Here is a 22,618-nt window from a genome sequence, read left to right on the forward strand (position 1 = left end):
TTTTTCAGCTCCCTAAACCATAGTCCAGCACTATTTAAATCTATTTGGTCTGATACCCCACAGAATATGGTGAACACAACAGAATGTAAAGAACAGCACATCAAACTGGCCTGATAAGATAGAGGATGCTATTTGGGGGGAAATGTAGGGATAGAGAAACATTAGTGGATGATCAAATGAGGAAAGGCGTAGGGGGATCTACTCTCTTGGCTATTACAAAGTGAAGGAGGTAGAAAAGGAACTCTTCCTCCCCCAATGTATCAAAATAATTGCCAAAGGTATCATCTCAGGAAGGAAATAACAAAACACATATATAACTAAAATGTTAAGGCAAGGAGCCACAGATGAGGAGAGACAGAATTCCCAGGGGAACAAAAATAAGAAAAGTCTTATCCAGATTTTCAAAAGAAAGGTGACAGGGAAAGAAGGAGGGCGGTAAAACATCAACAGGGAGTCACATAATTAAAAGCCATGAATATGTGTATTTTCCATCTCCTAAAATTGTCCTTTTAAAAGTACCCTTGCATAAGTGAAGACCAGGAGCAAGGCATCTCCTCAATGGATTACAGAGGTGGCTGGGTGTTGGGGAGAGCTTTGTTGGAAGTTGTGTAGAAAATGGGTAGAGACATGGGAAAATACCTGTATCAAAAAGTTACCTACTTATCAGGGAACATTTAAGAGGCCCTTTGATAGTTTCTACGGTAGGGAAGGTCCAGATTACCAGAACTATGAGGAAATGCTCAGGGAAAGTACGATTACAAACTGGAATAGAAATAATTCAATATTTTAAACAGCTGTTATAAACCACCTGTGGGTAGAAGGACATGGAAAAGGACACCATGAGAGGGCAGGAGGACATAGGTTACACTAACACAAAATGCATCAATTTCAGAGTCTGAAATGTTCACACCACATCATTGACTTTGATATAGAATTGATATGGAATTATTATAGAATTGTATAATTTTTAAAAATTGATAGGGAATTATTGCCAATCTCCTGTTTGTTTTTCCCCCAGCAATTTTTTATCCGGTTTTTAGCCTAGTAATGATGGAGATATAAGGGCTTTTGTTCCTTGTAGTACCTACCCTTTAACTTCAAAGGAAAAAAAAAAGGGAGTGGTCTTACCTTCTTGCAGAGGACCATCTGATGGTCAAACAGGAAGAAGACCCGCTGTTGGTTGCGGCCGTATGGCTGGTAGATCCAGGCCATTTCTCCAGTGTATATCAGCTCAGAGCTCCTGTCTAGGATGTCTTCACCCTAGGAAGGACACATAATGGTCAGAGGCATTCAAGGAAGAGTGATGACCCCCTAATACTTGATCTGAAATGTCCACCACTGGCTCACTATATCATCTAAAATAACTAATTAACCCCATCCAACCCCTCTTCCCTATCACTCATAGCAGCTACACCAAGGTGTCTAAAAGAAAAAAACAACCATGGGAAATATCAGTACACACACACATACCCACACAAACAAATAAAACAAGAGAAACACACATAAATAAGTAAACAACCAGACCTAAAAGAAATGGCTGAAATTGAATATGTTGTAGAATTACAAGAAAAATAATTTAGAAGAAGGATGATTGAACGTGTAAAACTGATGAATAAAGGGTTTGAGAGAAAAGGGGAAAGAATAGACAAGCTAGATACCTCACTGTAAGCCTTACAAGGATAATTCCAAACAGAAAAACAATTGAGCCTTACAATAACAGAATTACACAATCCTATAAAAGAACAGAGAAATAGAATTGAAGAGATGAAGACTCGAATTAGTGAACTTGAAATAAAATCTTTAGACTTTAATTTAAGAGAAGAACTAACACCAAAAAATGAAAATGAAACTGAAAAACCTTAAGAACAATGTTGGACACAACCAAAAGTAACAATCTATATCTTACAGGTATTCCAGAAGAGGAAAAAAACAAACAAACAAAAATACACGGACAGAATCATCCAAGAATGCCTCAAAAAATTCTGTACTGCATAAAAGATGAAAAGATAACTATCCAGAAATCTGAACGGATCCCCAAAGTAATCTCCCTGATACATTGTAGTCAAGTTGTCTACCATCAACAGCAAGTTAAAATATCTTAAGATTAGTCAGAGATGAAAAAAAACCAAGTCACATATAAAAGGGGAGTAAGATGTTTCATCAGAACAATAAAGACAAGAAGATAATGGAGTGACATATATACAGGCTTCAAGGAAAATAAAAACTGTCAATGAAGAATCTTGTACCCAGCAAAATTATCATTCAAATATGACAGAAAAATTAAAACATTCTAAGACATGGAGAAATTAAAGGAGTTTACAAAAACAAGACCACGAAAGCAATTAATACTAAATGCATCCTATGGCTCCCCCCCAAAATCAACAACAGTACACAAAGCTGAAACCAACATAAAAGATAATTCCAGGCAAAAAGGAACACACTCATAGCAACATCCAAAACAAAAAGAAATACAGGAAGAATATTGAAATTAATCACACCACACATATACAAGCACACAGAGCACACACAAATACAAAGCAAAATGACAGAACCAGATGATTAAATATCAATAATCTCACCAAATGTGACTGGACTAAATATACCAGTTTGAAAACAAACAAACCTAGAAAGTAGTACAATGGATAAGAAAACCAACCAACCAATATCCTGTCTACAAGAAACATACTTCAGATACAAGGTTGTAAACAGACTAAATATCAAAGGCTGAGCAAAAGCATGCTAAACAAATGGCAACCAAATGAAAGCAGGTGTAGCAATATTACTCTCTGAAAATACAGACTACATGAACATTAAGAACCAAGAATGGACACTATATAAGAAGTTAGGGAACCATAGCCAAATAAGATGTAACTATATTAAATATATATCTTCCCAACCACAAAACCCTTGAAATACATTAAGCAAATCTTCGGAGAATTGAGGAGGGATACAGACAGCTCAACAATAATGATGGGAGACTTCAGTATGACACTGTCAAGGAAAGACATCAGGAAATAAATTCAATAAAGATACAACAAACTCCATGTCTTAGACATACAGAATGCTCCATCCAACAAAAACAGAGTATACATTCTTTTCCAATGTACATAAAATATTCTCAAGAATAGACCACATACTAAGTAACAAAAAATGCATGAACAATTTTTTAATAATTGAGGTTCTACAACCTATTTTCTAAGATCACAGTACTACAAAATTTTAAATCAATAATAAAAGGAACAAATACATGGAAATTGAACAACATAATACTTAAAAATGATTGGGTAATAAATTAAATAATGGATGAAATAAAAAATATTAAAACAAATGAGAATGCTAACTCAACATATTAAAACTTTTGAGACACAGCAAAAGAAGCACACAGAGGTCAATTTATAGTAATGAATGCACATATGAGAAAAAAGAGGCAAAATCCAAAATCAACTCCCTAACATAGAACTTTCCATAATATAAAACCTCCAATAAAAGAAGAAAATAAATCATACGGACCAGAGCAAAAATAAATGAACTGGAAAACAAAACAATGGAATAAAATCAGGATGATAAGAAGGTGGTTCTTTGAAAGGATTAACAAAATGGACTACTGGCAAGCTTAACAAAGGAAAAAGAAGAAAATATGCAAATACCTAGAATCAGAGGTGACATCACAACAGATCCAAAAGAAATAAAAAGAATAATAAAACACTACTATGAAAAACTATACTCCAACACAATTGATAACCTAGATGAAATGAATAGATACCTAGAAGTATAACAACTCAAATTAATGGATACAGATGTAAAGAAATTATCCATAATAAAAGAAAATATAGAGAATATAATGAAGAACTACTAACTACTACTAAAAGCTCAGGATCTGATGGCTTCACAGGGGAATTCTACCAATTATTCAGAGAAGACCTGTCACTGTTGCTACACAAACTATTCCAAAATATAGAAAAGGATAATAAAATTCCAAACTCATTCTATGAAGTGAAAATAACTCTGATACCCAACCAGGCAGACACTACAAAGACAGAAAACTACAGACCAATATCCCTCATGAATATAGACACAAAAATCCTCAACAAAATTCTGGCCAACAGAATCCAACAACATACAATTTTTTTTAACCATGATCAAGTAGGAATCATACCAGGGATAAGGATGGTACAACATTAAAAAAAGAATCAATGTAATCTACCACATAAACAAGGCAAAGAGCAAAAGCCACATGATCATATCAATAGATGCAGAAAAAGCACTTGACAATATCTAATACCCATTTCTGGTGAAAAACCATTGAACACAATAGGAACATAAGAGAAATTTGTCAACATAATAAAAACATAGACAAAAGAACAAAACAATAGTTGACATTATGCTCATTGGGGAAAAACCAGAAAATAAAAAATTTCCTTGAAAACAGGGACTAGACAAGGATATTCCATATCACCACTTATTCAACATCATCTGAAAGTCTTTGCCAATACAATCAGAAAACAGAAATCAAGGCAAAGAAAAATTGAAACTCTCATATTTGCAAATGATATGATATGAAATGATATATAGAAAGAACCCAATAATTTCCACAAAAATCCTGCTGGAAACAATTGAGGTATCTGTCAAAGTAGCAAGATACAACATTAAAGCAGAAATCAATTGGATTACAATATACCAGTGAACAGAGCTATGAAAATGATATTAAGAAAAATACCATTCACAATAACCACATAAAAGATGAAATGTTTAGGAATAAACTTAATCAAATAAATTAAACATCTCTACAAAGAAAATAACAGAACACTACTACAAGAAACCATAAAAGACCTACATAAATGGAAGAATATTCTGGCGCGTAGATATGCAGACTTAATATTTTGGTAACGTCAATACTACCTGAAGTAATCTATAGATCAATGCAATTCCTATTCAAATTGCAAATACATTCTTTAAAGAAATGAAAAACTAATTACCAACATCATATGGCGGGAAAAGTGTTCCAGAGTAAGCAAAGAACTTCTTAAAAAGAAGAACCAAGTAGGAGGCCTTGTACTACTTGACTTAAAAATTTACTACATAGTCACATTGTACCTGGTATTGGTACAATGATAGATTCATACACCAATAGCATAGAACAGAAAATGCAGCCACCTGCAGGCCACTGATCAAAGAGGGTACAGACAGGCTCTTCAACAAATGATGTTCTATAAATGGGATCTCTAAAAGCAGAAGAATGAAACAGGACTCATATTTCCCCTTGAGCAAAACCACTTAAACACTTAAAAATACTTCATCAAAAGATTAAAATGAGAGTCCATAGACTGGGGGAAATATCTTTAGCAAAAACACAACAAGCAAGGGTCTAATTACCAAAATTTACAGAACTCTACAACAGCTCAATAAGAAAATAACAAATGACCCAACAATTCAAGGATTAAGATTAGGAGCTGATCCAGACTCCGATGACTTCATTTTCCTAGCACTATGTTAAATTCTATGCCATTGGGTAAATTAATGACACTATCAATAGCACTACAATATATCCCGGGGGATGATTGATAGTTCTTTGTTATAAAATGATAATGAAGCCTCTAAAGTAAACCAGAGACATACATAGTCCAAATGAATGGATTCTGAGCTCCCACTTAATTCTAGCCACAATCCAATTGAACATAGCCCTGTTCAATGTTTGTCCTCAAGAAGAGATCACTGAAGAGGTGGTTGATACATCAAACTATGGTGAGGAAAGAAGATAATGCCTGTGGGAGTCACCTAATCTGGTGTCAGTTTAAGGATTAAGAGTGTAGGGGTGGAGTCTAGGCTGTCCATCTGGAGACAGCCAATTAGACTTCTGTGTGGGCATGGCCTTCTCCTGAGAATTCTGGGATATCTGGTACTTCCTCCTTGGAGGCAGAAGATACCTCTCTCTCTCTTTCTCTCTGCTCTTCCCTGGGAGACATTGCAGAAGACAAGCCACATGGATGCAACCAGACCTCGAAAGCTGGAGAAGCCACAGAGAGACCTCTGCCAGCACTGAGATGCTTACAATGCCACTGGATCCAAAGACTTTCTACCCACTGGCTTGTGATCATCCTGCATTTGGCTTTATTGCATGTATTTTGTGAATCTGAAGAGTACTATATAGATTGGTATAGAACAACATATGGGCTAATATCAGACCTATGGCCTTGGACTGGGTTGGGAATTTTTTTCTCAATGTTCAATTCTTCTTGTATATATATATCTCCCATATATATATATATATATATATATATGCATGTTTATTAATTTGTTTCTCTAGTCTACCCAGACTAACACAGTGCCTGACTAGCAAAAATAATTTTTCTGGGGTCTTAAAGGCTTGTATTCAAACAAGCAGTCATCTAAGTGAGATGTCAATAAGTCCACAGTGAAGAAGCATACCAGCTTGTGTGGTACAAGGATGATAAATAAAAACTCCTTATGTCCTCCCAAGGGGGAGGAACAACAGAAATGTGGGGGTAAGATATGAAAATAATAATAATTTATAATTTTCCAAGGGTTCATGAGGATGGAATGGTATAGGAGGAAGGGGGAAAAAGAGGAGCTGATACTAAGGGTTCAAGTAGAAAAATGTTTTGCCAGTAATGATGGCAACATATGTACAAATGTGATTGATACAATTGATGTTATAAGAGCTATAAGAGTCCCCAATAAATTATTTATATACAAAAAAAACTCCTTATGAAGGAAGGAAAGCTATCAGAGACTTAATAGTGAACACCCAGTTTGCAGAAGGCTATGACTTACAGTGGGAACCCAAAATCCATCTGCAGGTTCTCTATATTATTTAAACTTCTGAAGTTTAAGTTTAAGACTGAAGTTGCCATACTTGTTCAATGTTGCATGCTGAGCAAATAATCTGAGAAGCTGGACTATATGACGAAGTGCTTGGCATAAGATTGGAGGAAGGCTTATTAATAACCTGTTATATACAGATGGCACAACTACAGGATTGCTGAGGATCAACAGGACTTGAACTACAACTTACTGATGAATAGTCTTCATTATGGACCATAGCTCAATGTAAAGAAAACAAAAATCCTGACAAATGGAAGAAAGTGGGAGAAAGACTAGGCTTTTTATTGCCATAAAGAATTAATGTCTCACAACTGACATAAGCAGTTCTACATGCTTCTATAGGGTCACTATGTGTCAACATTGACTCAATGACAGTAACTTGATTTTTGGTTTGGACCAATAAGCAATATCATGATTAATGGAAAAAAGACTGAAGTTTTCAAAGATTTCTGTTTATATGTAAGAACCACAATAAACATTTATGAATGCAATAGTCAAGAAATCAAACCCTCTTACATTTGGTAGATGTGTTAGGCTGGGTTGACTAGAGAAACAAATCCAGTAACACTCACATATGCTTAAATAAGTGATTTATGTCAAGATGTAATTATAAATCAAGAGTGCATCCCAGCCTAGTCCAACCCAAGTCCATAATCCCCCTTCAGACTCACCCAATTGCTTGCAATGATGCAGAATGCAGACAGATCAGAACTGGTGGGTACAAGGTTGGTGAAAATATGGCATGGCTCTGGCAGTACGGTAAGGTAACATCTTTGATCTGCAATACTCTAAAGAGCTCTTATACAGCAGATTTACCTAATGCAATATGTCTTGATCTCTTGACTACTGCTTCCATGAATGTTGATAGTAAATCCAAGTAAGACAAAATTCTTGACAACTTCAACCCTTTCTGCATTTATCATGATGCTCCCTACTGGTCTAGTTTGTAAGGATTTGAGTCTTCCTTACAATAAATTGTAATTCATACTGAAGGTTGCAATCCTTGAGATTCATCAGCATGTGCTTCAATTCCTCCTCACTTTCAGCACAAGCAAGGTTGTATCATCTGCATACTGAAGGCTGTTAATAAGCCTTCTTCCAATTCTGATGCCACACTTTTCTTCATAAAAGCTAGCTTCTCTGATGATTTGCTCAGCATATAGATTGAACAAGTATGGTGTAAAACCCAGACATCTTTCCTGATTTTTAAATCTTTCCTGATTTTAAACCATGCAGTGTACCCTGGTTCTGTTCCCATAACTGCCTCTTGATTCATGGACGAGTTCTGAATGAGCACTATGTAGTGTTCCAAAATGCCATTCCTCTCAAGGTTATCCACAATTTATTATGGTTCAAACAGTCGATTGTTTTTTATAGTCAATGAAACACAAATAAACATCGTTCTGATATTCTCTGATTTGAGCCAAGAGCCATAGGACATCAGCAATTATATTTCTTGTTCTATGTCCTTTTTCTAAATCAGGATTGAATTTCTGGTAGTTCCATGCCAATAGGCTGTTGCAATCATTGTTGGATGATCTTAAACAAAATTTTACTTGTGTGTGATAACAATAACATTGTTCTATAGTTTGAGAATTCTGTTGGGTCACCTTCCTTTGGAATAGGCAAGAATATGAATCTCTTCAGTTGGTCTGTAGCTGTCTTCCAAATTTTCTAGCATAGATGAGTGGGTGCTTCCAGTGCTTCTTCAGATTGCTGAAACATTTCAATGGGTATTCCGTCAATTCCTGGAGTCTTGTTTTTGTCTAATGCATTTATTACTGTTTGAATTTATTCCTTCAGCACCATTGGTTCATGCTCATAGGCTACCTTCTGAAATATTAGAATGTTGACTATTTCCTTTTGATACAGTGACTTGGTGTAATCTTTCTATTTTCTCTTGAGGCTTCCTGCATCATTTAATATTTTGTCTATAGAATCCTTCAAAATTACAATTCGAAGCTTGAATTTTTTCTTGAGGTCTTTCAGTTTCAGATATGCTGAGTGTGTTCTTCCCTTTTGGTTTTCTAATTCTAGATCCTTGCACACGCCATTATATTTCATTTTGTCTTCTTGAGTTGCCCTTTGAAATTTCCTATGCAGCTCCTTGACTTCATCCTTTCTTCCATTTGCTTTAGTTATGCTATGATTAATATCATGTTTCAGAGTCTCTTCTGACATCCACTTTGATCTTTTCTTGTCTTTTTAGCAACCTTTTGCTTTCTTAATGAATGATAGCCTTGATGTCCTCATCAAGGTTTAATGCGTCAAATCAGTCCTTGAGATGATCTCAAATTTCAGATGGAATAGACTCAAGGTAGCATTTTGGCTCCTATGGACTTATTTCAATGTTCTTGAGCTTTATTCTGAACTTATATATGAGCACTTGATAGTCTGTTCCACAGTTGGTCCCTGGGCTGGTTGTAGTTGCTGATATTGAGTTTCTCCCTCTGGTCTTCCCACAGATAAAGTCAATTGGATTTCTGTGTATTCCATCTGGGAAAGCTCATGTGTATAGCCACATTTTATGTTGTTGAAAGAAGGTATTTACTTTGAACAAGTCATTGGTTTTGCAAAATTCTATCATGCAATCTCCAGCTTCTTTTCTATCACCAAGCTCTTATTTCCCAACTACTGTTCCTTCCTCTTCATTTTGCATTCTAGCCACCGAAAACTATCAATGCATCTTGAGTGCAAGTTTCTTAAATCAATTTCCAAATGAATTCATTGGTAGAATTCTTCTTTTTTTCCTCACTAGGTTTTGTTGTTGGTACATAAATATGAGTAATAATTCTATAGACTGTATTTCCTTGATGACAGATAAATATCATTTGGATACCATTGTACTCCATGATGGATACAGCAATATCGTTTCTGGCAATGAATGTCACGCCATTCCTCTTGATTTTCTTATCCTTGGTAAAGTAAATCATATGATTTTCTGATTCAAAATGGCGAGTATCAGCCCAAGTCAGCTGACCAATGCTAAGTATATTGATCTTCATGTGTTCCATTTCATTTTTGACCACTTCCAATGTTCCTAAATTCCTATTTCACACATTCCAAGTTCTAATAATTAGAATATTTTTGAAGCTGTTTCTTTTTACCTTGAATCATGCCCCAACAGCAAATGAAGATCCTGAAGGCTCCACTCCCATAGTCTTTACCAGACTCCTGTCACCATGATGGACATCCCTCCAAGATATCATCTCCTATAAAGTCACATATAGAGTGCCGCAGGACCAGAGGGGCCCATTCTCTGTCAGTATCTCCAACAAAGTTCTGCTTCCTTTGTTTATGCTTTCAGTATTTTAAAATGCTTCAATGAGATGCATAAGCTTTTCATCAGTTTCTTCCTCTGAAGTAGGGAGCCAAGTCCTTTTTTATTGTCTGTTCTTATTCTAGAAGCTCTGCTGAAACCTGTTTAATTTGGGTGACCCAGATGGCACTTGAAATACCAGTGACTTTCCAGCATCACAACAACACACAAGCCACCACAGTTCAACAAACTGATAGACAAATCATGGCCAGGAGTGTCTAGCTGACATAAATTAATCTGACTACCACAGCAAATATGGTACAAAAGATATGTTTAAAATGTTAAAGAGATATGAAGTCACTTTGAGGACTAAGATGTGCCCTACCATGGCATTTTTACTCATCTCATATACACGTGAAAGCTGGGCAATGAATAAAGAAAACAGAAGAATTGATGCATTTCAATATTGGTTTTAGCTAAGAATATTGAAAATACTATGAAATGGCAGAAGAATCAGCAAGTCTGCCTTGGAGGAAATAAAGTCAGAATCCTCTTTAAAAATGGAGATTGGGGGCTTATACAACTCTGATCACAATCATATATACATCAATTGTGTAAAGCACATCTGTTGAATGGAAAACCAACCAGCTCTGAAAACTTTTGCCCAAATCACAATTAAAAAAATTTTTTTAAAGGAAAAAAACTGAGTTTGGGGAGACCGTTTTCAGGTAGTTTGGTAATATTAGGAATTCTGGTAGCATAGTGGTTATTTGTTGGGCTTCTAACCCCCAGGTTAGTAGTTCCAAACCACCAGCTAGCTCCATGGAAAAAGTTGAGGCTTTTACTCTCATAAAGAGTTATAATTTCATAAACGCGAACATCTCATAAACTTGAAGCAGGAGTTCTAACCTGTCCTATAGGGTCACTTTGACTCAGAATTGACTTGGTGGCAGTGAGGGGTTTTTTTTTTGGGGGGGGGGACATGTCATTAAGAGAGACTAATCTTTGGGAAAGGACATCATAACATGGTAGAAGGTCGGCAAGAAGGAGGAAGGCCCTCAATGATATGAACTGACTCAGTGGCTGCAACAATATGTTCAAGCATAAAAATTGAGAGGATGGTACAAGACCTAGCAGCATTTTATTCTGCTGTCATAAAGTCACTAAGAGTTGGGGTCAAGAAAACAGAATCTAGAAATAACAGTTAATATCCCCCAGAAACTTGATAAGCTATGTGCTCGTATTGTTCCCCAAACCAAGATCAGGTAATTCAAAAAATTTTTTCAAAGTTGCATTACCCAAATTGGATTATCTACAAAGATGATATTTTAAAGCATAAAGTACAGTAGAATGATGAGCCCCTCATGGATCAAGTAGTTACCATGGATTATGTATGTGGTATTTTGAGACTGCAAATACTGCCAGTTTGTACCCCTACACAGTAGCTTAACTGTTCTTAACTTTATTCATTTGCACAACGAGGCTAACATAACTGTTGCTTTGGGTCCATTTCACATGGCTGCTTGAGAGCATCAACTCAGTTCATGGTGAGTTGGAGACTGAACCCTCTCATATCCTGAATTTTACTTACACTGTCAAACTCACACCACCCAACCTTTGCTTTGCCATCCCACTCTCGATCCCTTTCACTGCTTTTCTACCACCATAGAACCAGGTTCTTTGCTTCAATCTTCCAGGGTTTTGTTCATATCATTTCCTCTGTCTAGAGCAGTGGTTCTTAACCTTCCTAATGCCGTGACCCTTTAATACAGTTCCTCAGGTTGCAGTGACCCCCTATCCATAAAGGTGTTTTCATTGCTAACTCATAACTGTAATTTTGCTATTGTTATGAATTCCATGTAAATCTCTGATATGCATGATGTATTTTCAGTGTTACAAATTGAACATACTTACAGCATAGTGATTAATCACAAAACATTATGTAATTATATATTGTGAAATAATTATTTCTAATTATAAATAAATAATTTTTTTTCTTGAAGCATGGTGTAGCATGGGTAACAGTCTTCATGCTGGGTACTCATATGTGGGCGTATCCACATGTGGGCAGTCCACCTGGAGATGGATTCAGTTGGAGCAGTGTCTCAGTTCCTAAGACCATCAGAAATATGTGTTTTCTGATGGTCTTAAGCTTCCCCTGTGAAAGGGTTGTTTGACCTCCAAAGGGGTCGCGACCCACTGGCTGAGAACCGCTGGTTTAGAGTGTATTTATTTTAAGTGGCCAAGGCGACATCTTGTTCCTCACACTATCTCCAGTGTCAGGCACAGAGCTTATGAGAGACAAGATGCTCAAAACCTAAGTAATTGTTTATCATGTCTTTGCTGAGGAGCTCCAGTGTCTCATTTCACTCATATGAAATGCTATATGATCTGACCTACCATTGCCCTCTTGACTTTATCTGCTACCACTCTTCCCTTGCTTAGTGTACTCTGATCACATTGACCTCCTTGCTGTTCTTTTGGTGCACATCCCTATCTCCTTAGGTTTCTGTGTTTGTTTTTGTCTCTGTTGGAGGGCTCTCTCCAGAACAAACCTGATTCGTTCCCTCAGGTATTTGCATAAATGTCACCACTTCATGGCGACCTTACTTGGCCATCTTATTAAAAACCCACATCACTCCCAATTTTGTTATCTTATTTTAATTTTCTTCATAGCCCCAATTACTACCTGACATTAAGTTATTTGTTGCCTCTCTCCTCTACTGGAATATAAAATTGATAAGAGTAGGAATTTTGTCCTTTCACTGATTTAGCTGCAAAATCTAGAATGAGGCTGGATACACCATAAATATGTTTAGCAAATGAAGTAATGGATATTGCATGAACTATGGTCACCTAAATTTATCTAAAGCTTTATTTCTAACTCATTCACCTTTCATCCTTGGGGTCAAAGCTTCAGAGAATTGAAAGACATGACCCTGCCTGACTTCACCCCATTCTATTAAAAGATCAAGTGTCTGATGTGAGAGGGGAGTGTGCTTAGAGCAGCTTCAGGAAAAGGACAAAGAAAATGCCATCCTTTTAGTCCAGTTTATTTTCAATTCTACAACTTCTAAGAGGGCAGGGGAATAATAAATCCATCAGGCCTACAATTGATCTCCCAACCTCAAGATAATGCCTCCTTCAGCCACTACACATTTTACACAGATGCTTTTGCTGCCTCCATCACATTGTTGTTTCTAATTTCTTAAAACTTCTTTTGTTTCTCTCATCCAGTGGTACACTGGATCCAGCCCTTATAGACTACACAACTAGGCTAAAATGGGATGGGTGCAAGACAATTGAAATAAAACTACATGTAATTAAGCTTTTCAAATATGAGGTGTAAACTTGGACTTCTGGTAAAATCTCCACTTAAAAAATTAAAAACTGTCAAGAATGTGTCCCTGTACTTTCCATTCATTGGGATAAAGAAAAGGATTTCTACTTCTGTAAAGAGTTACAGTCACCGAAACCCACAGGGGCAGTTTTACCCTGTCCTATAGGGTCACTATGAGTCAGATTCGACTCCACAGCAGAGAGAGAGAGAGAGAGAGAGAGAGAGAGAGAGAGAGAGAGAGAGAGAGAGAGAGAGAGAGAGAGAGAATACACATTAAAATGGCCAGAATTGATCAATTATATACTGTTATTATTATTTCATATCTTACACTGTCCATTGTCTCCCTTTACCCACATTTCTGTTATTCATCCACATTGGGCAGTGCATATAAAAACTTGTGATGTTTCCCCCTTTCTCCCACTTCCTCCTCCAAGACCATCCCCCTATCCTCATAATATCACTACTCCCACTACTGTTCCTGAGAGCTTTATCTGTACTGAAATTTATGTGTTGAGAGCTCTTTACTGTACCAATGTATGTTCTCCAGTCTAACCAGATTTGTAAGGTAGAACTGGGTCATGGTAGTTGGGTGTGGGGATGGGTGGAGAGGAAGCATTTAGGAACTAGAGGAATGATGTATATTTCATCGATGTTATACTGCATCTAGGTTGCATCATTCCTTCTTTATAACCCTTCTATGCTGAGATATCCAATTGTCTACAGATGGGCTTTGGGTCTCCCCTCCAATCCTCTTCATTCACATCAGTATAATTGCTTGTTTTTGATCTTTTGATACCTGATACCTGATCCCATCGACACCTTAGGATCACACAGGCTGGTATGCTTCTTCCACGTGGGAGTATTTGCTTCCCTGATGGATGACTACTTGTTTAACTTCAAGCTTTTAAGACCCGAGATGCTATATCTTTTGATAGCCAGGTACCATCCACTCTCTTCACCACATATGCTTACGCACATACCTTGTCTTCAGCAATTGTGTTGGGAAGATGAGTATCAAAGAGTGCCAGGTATTAGAAGAAAGTGTTCCTGTTTTAAGGGAGGTCTTGAATAGTGGTCCAAAGTCCATCTGATATCTTAATACTTAACATATAAATATATGTACATTGGTCTGTATCCCTTTCATTATAAATGAGCACATTTACATATATGCATGCCTATTGCTATGCCTCTATAAATAGCTTTTGCCTCCATTTCTTTTCTTTATTTCCTTTCACTTTCCTCCTATCCTACAATCATGCTCACCCTCTATTTGGCTCTCAGAAATTCCTCTCAGATACATTGCACTTGATTAGCCCTGCCAGGCATTATACACCCTCCTCACCATCAATTTTCGATCTCTTGTTGTTTGAGTTTGTTGGCTCCCCACTCTCCCCTTCCCACCCTCTCCTATCTCATGGCCCCCAAGAACTCTTGTTCAAGGATTCATGAGGGTGGGAGGGTGAGGATAAAAGAGAAGCTTATGCCAAAGGTGTAAGTAGAAACTGTTTTTTAAATGATGATGCCAACATATGTACAAATGTGCTTGATACAATTGATGTATGGAATGTCATAAGAGCTGTAAGAGCACCAATAAAATGATTTTTTTAAAAAATGGCCAGAGTTGTGGGAGTAGCTCTGTAGGACCCCAAGTAACTAACACCCTTGAAGTCTGTAAGAGCATACATGTTAAAATCAACAGATTTATTGAACCTGATCTTTGAAAATGAACCCATCAGGTTTTGCTGTAAAAAATGTTCTAGAAGGTGAGCCCTCTGAAGTTTCCATATTGATTCCAGAATATGAGAAAGCAGCCACAAGAAATTTTTCTCCTTACCAATTTAGATGAAGAAAAAGCTTCACCAAACCAAAGAGTTATAGAGGTGTTTGGGTTTGGATGGAATTGGAAGGCAAAGAGTAACTATTTTCTTACTAATCCTGGATTGGAAGGAACACCTTTTCGCACCCCCAGGTAACGCCCCACCCCCCCCTCCACTGCCAAACAATCAAACAAAAAGATGTTGAACCAAGTGCTGTCTTGTTCTCTAAAGGCTATCATGGCAAGTATAGTGTTTCTGAAATTCTATAAACTCACTGCCATTCTGTCTATTCTCATTCATAGAAATCCTGTAGGTCAGGATAGAATTGCCCCTGAGGGGTTCTGAGGCTCTTTACAGGAGTAAAAATCCTCATCTTTCTCCTGCAGAATGGCTGGGGTTTCAAACTGAAGATGTTGCAGTTAGCAGTCCAACATGTAACCACTACACAACCAAGGTACCATTAACTTTCCTAGTTAGGTAAAAATTTCAAGGTAATTTTGCACTCCTATGTCTAGAGGATCTTCACTGGAAAGAATAAGATGTTCCCAAAGAACTCCAGTGGGGTAGGGGGAAGGAGAAAAAAATCCTTCTATCTCTATGAAATACCATAGTTACTCAATTGTGCTATGTTTTCTCTTGTGGAGATACAAGATTATATTTATGACTTTATAAAAACCTGGGTCAAAGTTTAACCAAGGGATAATTTCTTTCTTACCAGAGCTATCTTAAAGATGAACTTTTACTAGATGTAGAGGAACTAAATAGTAACCAATGGATGACAAATGAAAGACATATAAAATTCCTTAAATAAAATTTATAAAATAAAAACTTTTAAAATTAAAAATATTCTTCTAACCCACTGGTTCTCAACCTTCCTAATGCCACAACCCTTGAATACAGTTCCTCATGTTGTGGTGACCCCCTAAGTATAAAAGTATTTTTGTTGCTCCTTCATAACTGTAATTTTGCTACTGTTATGGATCACAATATAAATATCTGATATGCAGGATAAATTTTCATTGTTACAGATTGAACATAATTAAAGCATACTGATTAATCACAAAACAATATGTAATTATATATTATGAAATATTTATGTTTTCTGATGGTCTTAGGAGACCCCTGTGAAAGGGTCATTTGACTCTCAAAGAGGTTGCAACGCATGGGTTGAGAACCGCTGTTCTAACCCCTCATATAGCTATGCTTTAGAGTTGATGGACTTGCTGGAGGCCATTTGGCCCAGCTGTCTTACTATGATTAAGTAAGTGTCTAAAGCAAAGCAAAAACAAGGGGATGAGAGTCCATAACCTCACAATAAGCCTGGGCCAGTGCTTTATGAGCAAGCAGGTATAGTTATATATTGCTTTCTTTGCATCTCAAAGATTCATTATTGTTCTAGTCTAGACATTATCCTATAAATGAGACTCAAGATATCAATAAGGATTGTAGTCTTTCCTGCTATCTACATTAAAGAGGAACAGAAGTAGTAAAATAAAGAAAAGATGAATTTTTTTAGATCCAAATTATGTAGCTTACCTTAGGTGAATATAAGGTCAAGTCCTCTTGAAATAGGATAATTTATTTAAATGTTACAAAGAAATTACCTCTAGATCCCTGAAAATGGTACCTGGAATGAGCCCAGTGGAATGGGGTACTATCTTCCCACTGGGGTTTCGGACATCTTCTCCTTCCCTGGTGCATGCCCAGCCTCTCCTATCTGTTAGCCTGTGGACTGTTAGATTGCACAACTTGGGCCCAAGATATAAATATGAAATGTCATTGCTCCTGATTCTCTTGGTTGACAAAGAGTAGGTATCATACTCAATACATAGGCCTAGTAATTCATAGCTCTGTGTTTGCTGACAGGAAATGAAACAACAGAGTAGTATTGCACAGGTACATTGTTATTTTCTTGTTAGGTTATGTATATCCTCTGCAGGTGAGTTTCTGGTAAGGGAATGCTTTAATGACTTCAGCCACTGAAATGTTTTCAAGTTCAGAGAAACCATGACTTTCCATATAATTGAAAGGAAGTCTTTCAGGGGTTCTTATTTCAGAGAGATAATGATTAACAGAATTTTGGTTTGTGGCTTTGGGAAGGATGGTGATCATGGCTTTGTGCAGATTTGGGTACAAATAAAATGTGATAGGATGAGGCGATGCCTCCAATATGAAAAAAAAAGCATGTTGGTTGGCTTGTATTGTTATAGATATCAAAGAACCAATCTCTTATGCTGTACCTGGGAGGGAATTAGTACGCACTATTCTTCCAAGTATGCCTGGTGGTATGGTTGGGAAAGTGTTGAATTGCTAATTGCAATATTAGTGACTCAAATTAAATAGCCACTCTGTGGGAGGGAGATGAGGTTATGTGCTCCTGTCAAGATTTATAGCCTTGGGAATCCTAGAGAGCTCTGAGTCAGAATCAATTCAACGACAGTGGGCTTTTTTATTTGGATTCACCGAGGTTTATATCTGGTGGTCAAAAAATCCTGGGACTTGAAGGAGCTTTGAAAGCCTACTAAGTCAACTTAATTGATCTCTGGCAATACCCTTTTTAATGCACAAAAATTTCTTCAATCGTCTTAAGAAGTCATTCAAACACCCAACACTTCTTATTAGCAGAAAGTTGTGCTGTAGTTCTAATCTAAATCCTTTCTTCTGCTCTTCAAATCTAATTCACATTTACCCATTCTTAGCTAAGATGGAAAAGTCCCGGCCAAACTGTCTAGACTCCTCATATCTGTTGTTAGAGAGGGTCCTACCTCCCAGTCAAGGACGGATGCTTGCCACTGGGCAATCTTGTCGATATTCTCCAAACGCCTTTTGCGCTCGTTGATCTGCTGAGTCACGTTTCTCATGACAGCCAGAGCAGCTGCCACATACCTGTAGTCACTGTGAAGACACAAGGGTATATGCTGGATGAACCAAAATGCCAGAGACTGCCAGGCCCATCCTTAATATTCATCCTCCTCTTTAGTAATGAACCCTGATCTTCAGATGGATACAAAGGCATCTGAAGTATAAGATTACATTTCAGGAAGGGTGACTAAATTTTGTCCCATGATATATTAAGATAATTGTTGGTTGGACTTCTGAGAAATATTTTTTAAAGAAGAGATAATGCTCTTCTTTGGTCATTAATCCCGATATTTTATGTGGATGTTATGGCTAAAGTTCTAAGAATAATCTTGGATAATAAACTGGGAGTGGAGCATCAGATAGTGGAGAGACGCCTAAGTTCCTGATGATTGACCATGAAGTTACCACACAGGCAATCCGCCCGAAGACTTCTTCAATTTTTAACAATTTATTCTATTTTAACAGTCTAAATTATTTTAACAAATAATTCACATATCATATATTTTAATAGTTCAATCGTTTCAAAGAAGTTGCTTAGTCATCAAAACTTCAATTTTAGAATATCTCTAATAGAAATATTATAATCTGGAGCTAGACTTCCTGGGTTTTTCCACTGCCTAGGATTATGGCCTTTGGAAAATGATACTCAATCGTTTAGTGACTTAGATTCCTCAACTTTAAAATAGGAAAAACAGTAGGATTTAATAAATTAAGTTACCATGATAAATAGAATAAATGATTGAAGTTGTCTAGGATTTCATTGTATTTGGATCCACAATCAACCCCCATGGAAGCAGCAGCCACAAAATAAAACAATATAATACACTGGGTGCATCTGTTGCAAAAGTTCTGTTTAAAATTTAGAGAGTAGAGACATCACTTTAAAGACAATGGTGCCCAACTAGGACACTGATCCAAGAAAGGGGAGGGTATTGTTTGTGTCTCCACAGGGAAAGAGGAACCAGATATAAAGCCAGGGCCAGACGAATGCAGTGTGCTGGCAAGGAGAGGGAAGCCAGTGGAGGGGCCTGAGGGCTCGGCCCCCATACCAGCTACATGGACAACTGCCCCTCACCCCAGAAGAATCTACTTGAGAGGACTGCACTGAAGCTGCAGCTAGGGGAGAGGGGCATGTTTGATCAGAGCAAATGGGAGCAAATGAAGGGGGAGGAAGAGAGAGTGGAGCACATCCTGGCCCATCAGGCCTGGAGGATGATATCCCCATTCTGAACAGCCAATAACAGAGTGGACAATATGGCTGATCCCAATATGAGACATACCGTCCCTTGATGGCCCAGGGCCCTAAGGGGGACAACACTGGAGTCTCAGCATCAGGACTAGCCCAGATTGACCCTGTTACACTGAGGCAAACCACTAAAAGCGTGTGGCAGAGCAACCGTGGGAGCAGAGTGGGTAGCCCCTGAGGGAGTACAAAGGACAGACTCTGGGGCCAAAGCATGGTACCCCATTGGACCTGACTGAAGGACACACCCAGAGATCAAAAATCAGACCTTGATCTATTGACAGGTTTTTCTTTCTTTTTAAAAATTTTCCTCTTTTAATCAATTTATTCTTCTATGGGTAATTGGTTTCCTTTTTTGTTGTCATCGCTGTGTTCTCACTCATTGCCTATCTTGCAGTGACTTGATTTTTGGTGCATATTATTATATCTACAGATCTATCTAGATAAGATAGACTGGAAGAATAGTCTGGAGGAGAAAACAACGGGAAAATGGTTCTGAGGGGACAGGGGAGAGGGGGAGGAAGGAGTAAGAGGGGGTGCTGACCAACCCAGGGACAGGGGAGCATTAAGTTATTTAAAATCAGTAGCAAGGAGGGTGTGAGGGGCCTGGTAGGGATTCAGCAAGGGCAAGGTAACCGAAAGAAATTACTGAAACCCAAGTGAAGGCTGAGCATGATAGTGGGACAAGAGGAAAGTAAAAGGAAACAGAGGAAAGAACTAGGTGACAAAGGGTATTTACAGAGGTCTAAAGACTGGAATGTACATATGTAAATATATTTATATAAGAGGGTGGGGAAACAGATCTATGTGCATATATTTATAGGTTTAGTATTAAGGCAGCAGATGGACATTGGGCCTCCACTCAAGCACTTACTCAATGCAAGAACACGCTGTTCTATTAAATTGACATTTCAGGATGCACACCTTCCCGACATGACTGCTGAAGACAAATGTGTACATAAGCAAATGTGGTGAAGAAAGCTGACGGTGCCCGGCTATCAAAAGATATAGCATCTGGGGTCTTAAAGGCTTGAGAATAAACAAGTGACCATCTAGCTCAGAAGCATCAAAGCCCACATGGAAGAAGCACACCAGTCTGTCTGACCATGAGTTGTAGAAGGGACCATTTATCAGACATCAAAGAACTAAAATTCTTATCAGTGGGTGCTCACCTTCCTGATATAATCCCTGAAGACAAATGTGTGCATAAGCAAATGTGGTGAAGAAAGTTGATGGTGCCCAGCTATCAAAAGATATAGTATCTGGGGTCTTAAAGGCTTGGACATAAATAAGTAGCCATCTAGTTCAGAAGCAACAAAGCTCACATGGAGAAAACACACCAGCCTGTGTGACCACGAGCTGGCGAAGGGATCAGGTATTAAGCATCAAGGAACAAAATATCATATCATTGTAAATGTGGGTGAGTGCAGAGTGGAGACTCAAAGCCCATTGGTAGCCAACTGGACACCCTCTTACTGAAGAGTTGTGGGAGGAGATGAGCCAGTCAGGGTGCAGGGTAGCAACGATGAAACATAAAACCTTCCTCTAGTTCTTAAATGCTTGCTCCCCCCTCCCCACTATCATGATCTCAATTGTACCTTACAAATCTGGCTAGACCAGAGGATGTACATTGGTACAGATAGCAACTGGAAACACAGGGAATACAGGACAGATGACTCCTTCAGGACCAGTGGTGAGAGCTGCGATCCCGGGTGGGTGGAGAGAATGTGGGGTAGAAAGGGAGAACTGATTACAAGAATCTACGTATAATTTCCTCCCTGGGGGATGGACAGTAGAGATGAAAGCAGGGGAAATGTTGGACAGTGTAACATATGACAAGATAATAATCATTTATACTTGGTGAAAGGTTCATGAGGTAGAGGGGAGTGGGGAGGGAGGGGGAAATGAGCAGCAGATACTAAGGGCTCAAGTAGAAGGCAAATGTTTCGAGAATGATGATGGCAACAAATGTACATATGTTCTTGACACAATAGATGGATGTATGGATTGTGATAAGCATTGTACGAGCCCCCAATAAAATGATAAATAAATAAATAAATGCAATGGTGTCCTTGTTCTGAGCTATGATATTTTCAATTGCTTCTTATGAATGAAGAAGGGCATAGAAGAATTGATGCATTTGAATTATGATGTTGGCAAAGAATATCAAATATTATCAATTTGATGGCACTGATGTTTTCTCTTCTTTCCTTTTTTTTTTTGGCCCAAAGAATGAACAATATGTCCTAGAAGAAGTACAAGCAGAATGCTCCTTTGAAGTGACCATAGGGAGACTTCACATCACATACTTTGGACATGTTACCAGGAGGGGTCAATTCCTGGAGTACAAAATCATGCTTACTAATGCAGAAGGAAAGCGGAGAAGAAGACCTTCAGCGAGATGGACTGACACTGTGGCTGCAGCAATGGGGTCAAATATAACAACAACTGTGTTGGCACAGGACTAGGCAGTGTTCCATTAGCTGTGCTCCATTCTAGTAACAATTCTTGTAAAGAAGCCCTGGTGGCCCAGAAGCAACAGAGCCGACATGGAAGAAGCATTCCAGCCTGTGTGATCACGAGGGTTCAAAGGGATCAGGTATCAGACACCAAAGAACAAAAAATCATATGATAGTGTATGAGGGGTTGTGCAAGATGGAGATCCAATGCCCATCTGTAGACGACTGGACATCCCTTGCAGTGGGGTAGTGGGGAGGAGATGAGTCACTCAGGGTGCAGTGTAGCATCAATAAAACACACAACTTTCCTCTAGTTCTTAAATTCTTCCTCCCCCGCCACGATCATGATCCCAATTCTACCTCACAAACCTGGTTAGATCAGCGGATGCAGAGTGGCGCAGCTAGGAACTGGAAACACAGGGAATCCAGGACAGATGAACCCCTCAGGACCAGTGGTGAGAGTGGTGATACCAGGAGAGTGGAGGGAAGGTGGGGTAGAAAAGGGGAACCGATTACAAGGATCTGCATATAACCTCCTCCCTGGGGGATGGACGACAGAAAATGGGTGAAGCAAGATGTCGGACAGTGTAAGATATGACAAAATAATAGTAATTTATAAATTATCAAGGGTTCATGAGGGGGGTGGGAGCAGCGAGGGAGGGGGGAAAACGAGGAACTGATATCAAAGGCTCAAGTAGAAAGAAGATGTTTTGAGAATGGTGATGGCAACAAATGTACAAATGTGCTTGACACAATGAATGGGGAGGGAAAAAATGAAAAATTATGAGCTGATTC

General features: G+C 38.2%; 1 protein-coding gene across 5 annotated transcripts in view; it reads right to left on the minus strand.

Annotated features, from left to right (window-relative positions):
• ARHGEF9 (Cdc42 guanine nucleotide exchange factor 9) overlaps positions 1-22,618 on the minus strand; it is a 317,960-nt gene that overhangs the window by 89,405 nt on the left and 205,937 nt on the right. For all 5 annotated transcript variants that reach the window (XM_075539602.1, XM_075539605.1, XM_075539600.1 and 2 more), the window contains 2 exons: positions 18,025-18,154; positions 1,129-1,260 (listed from right to left, as the gene is read on the minus strand). In XM_075539602.1, the coding sequence (XP_075395717.1) occupies positions 1,129-1,260; positions 18,025-18,154 (262 nt within the window). The remainder of the gene's footprint in view (positions 1-1,128; positions 1,261-18,024; positions 18,155-22,618) is intronic.

This window comes from Tenrec ecaudatus, chromosome X, assembly GCF_050624435.1.
Source record: "Tenrec ecaudatus isolate mTenEca1 chromosome X, mTenEca1.hap1, whole genome shotgun sequence".
Lineage (NCBI taxonomy): Eukaryota > Metazoa > Chordata > Mammalia > Afrosoricida > Tenrecidae > Tenrec > Tenrec ecaudatus.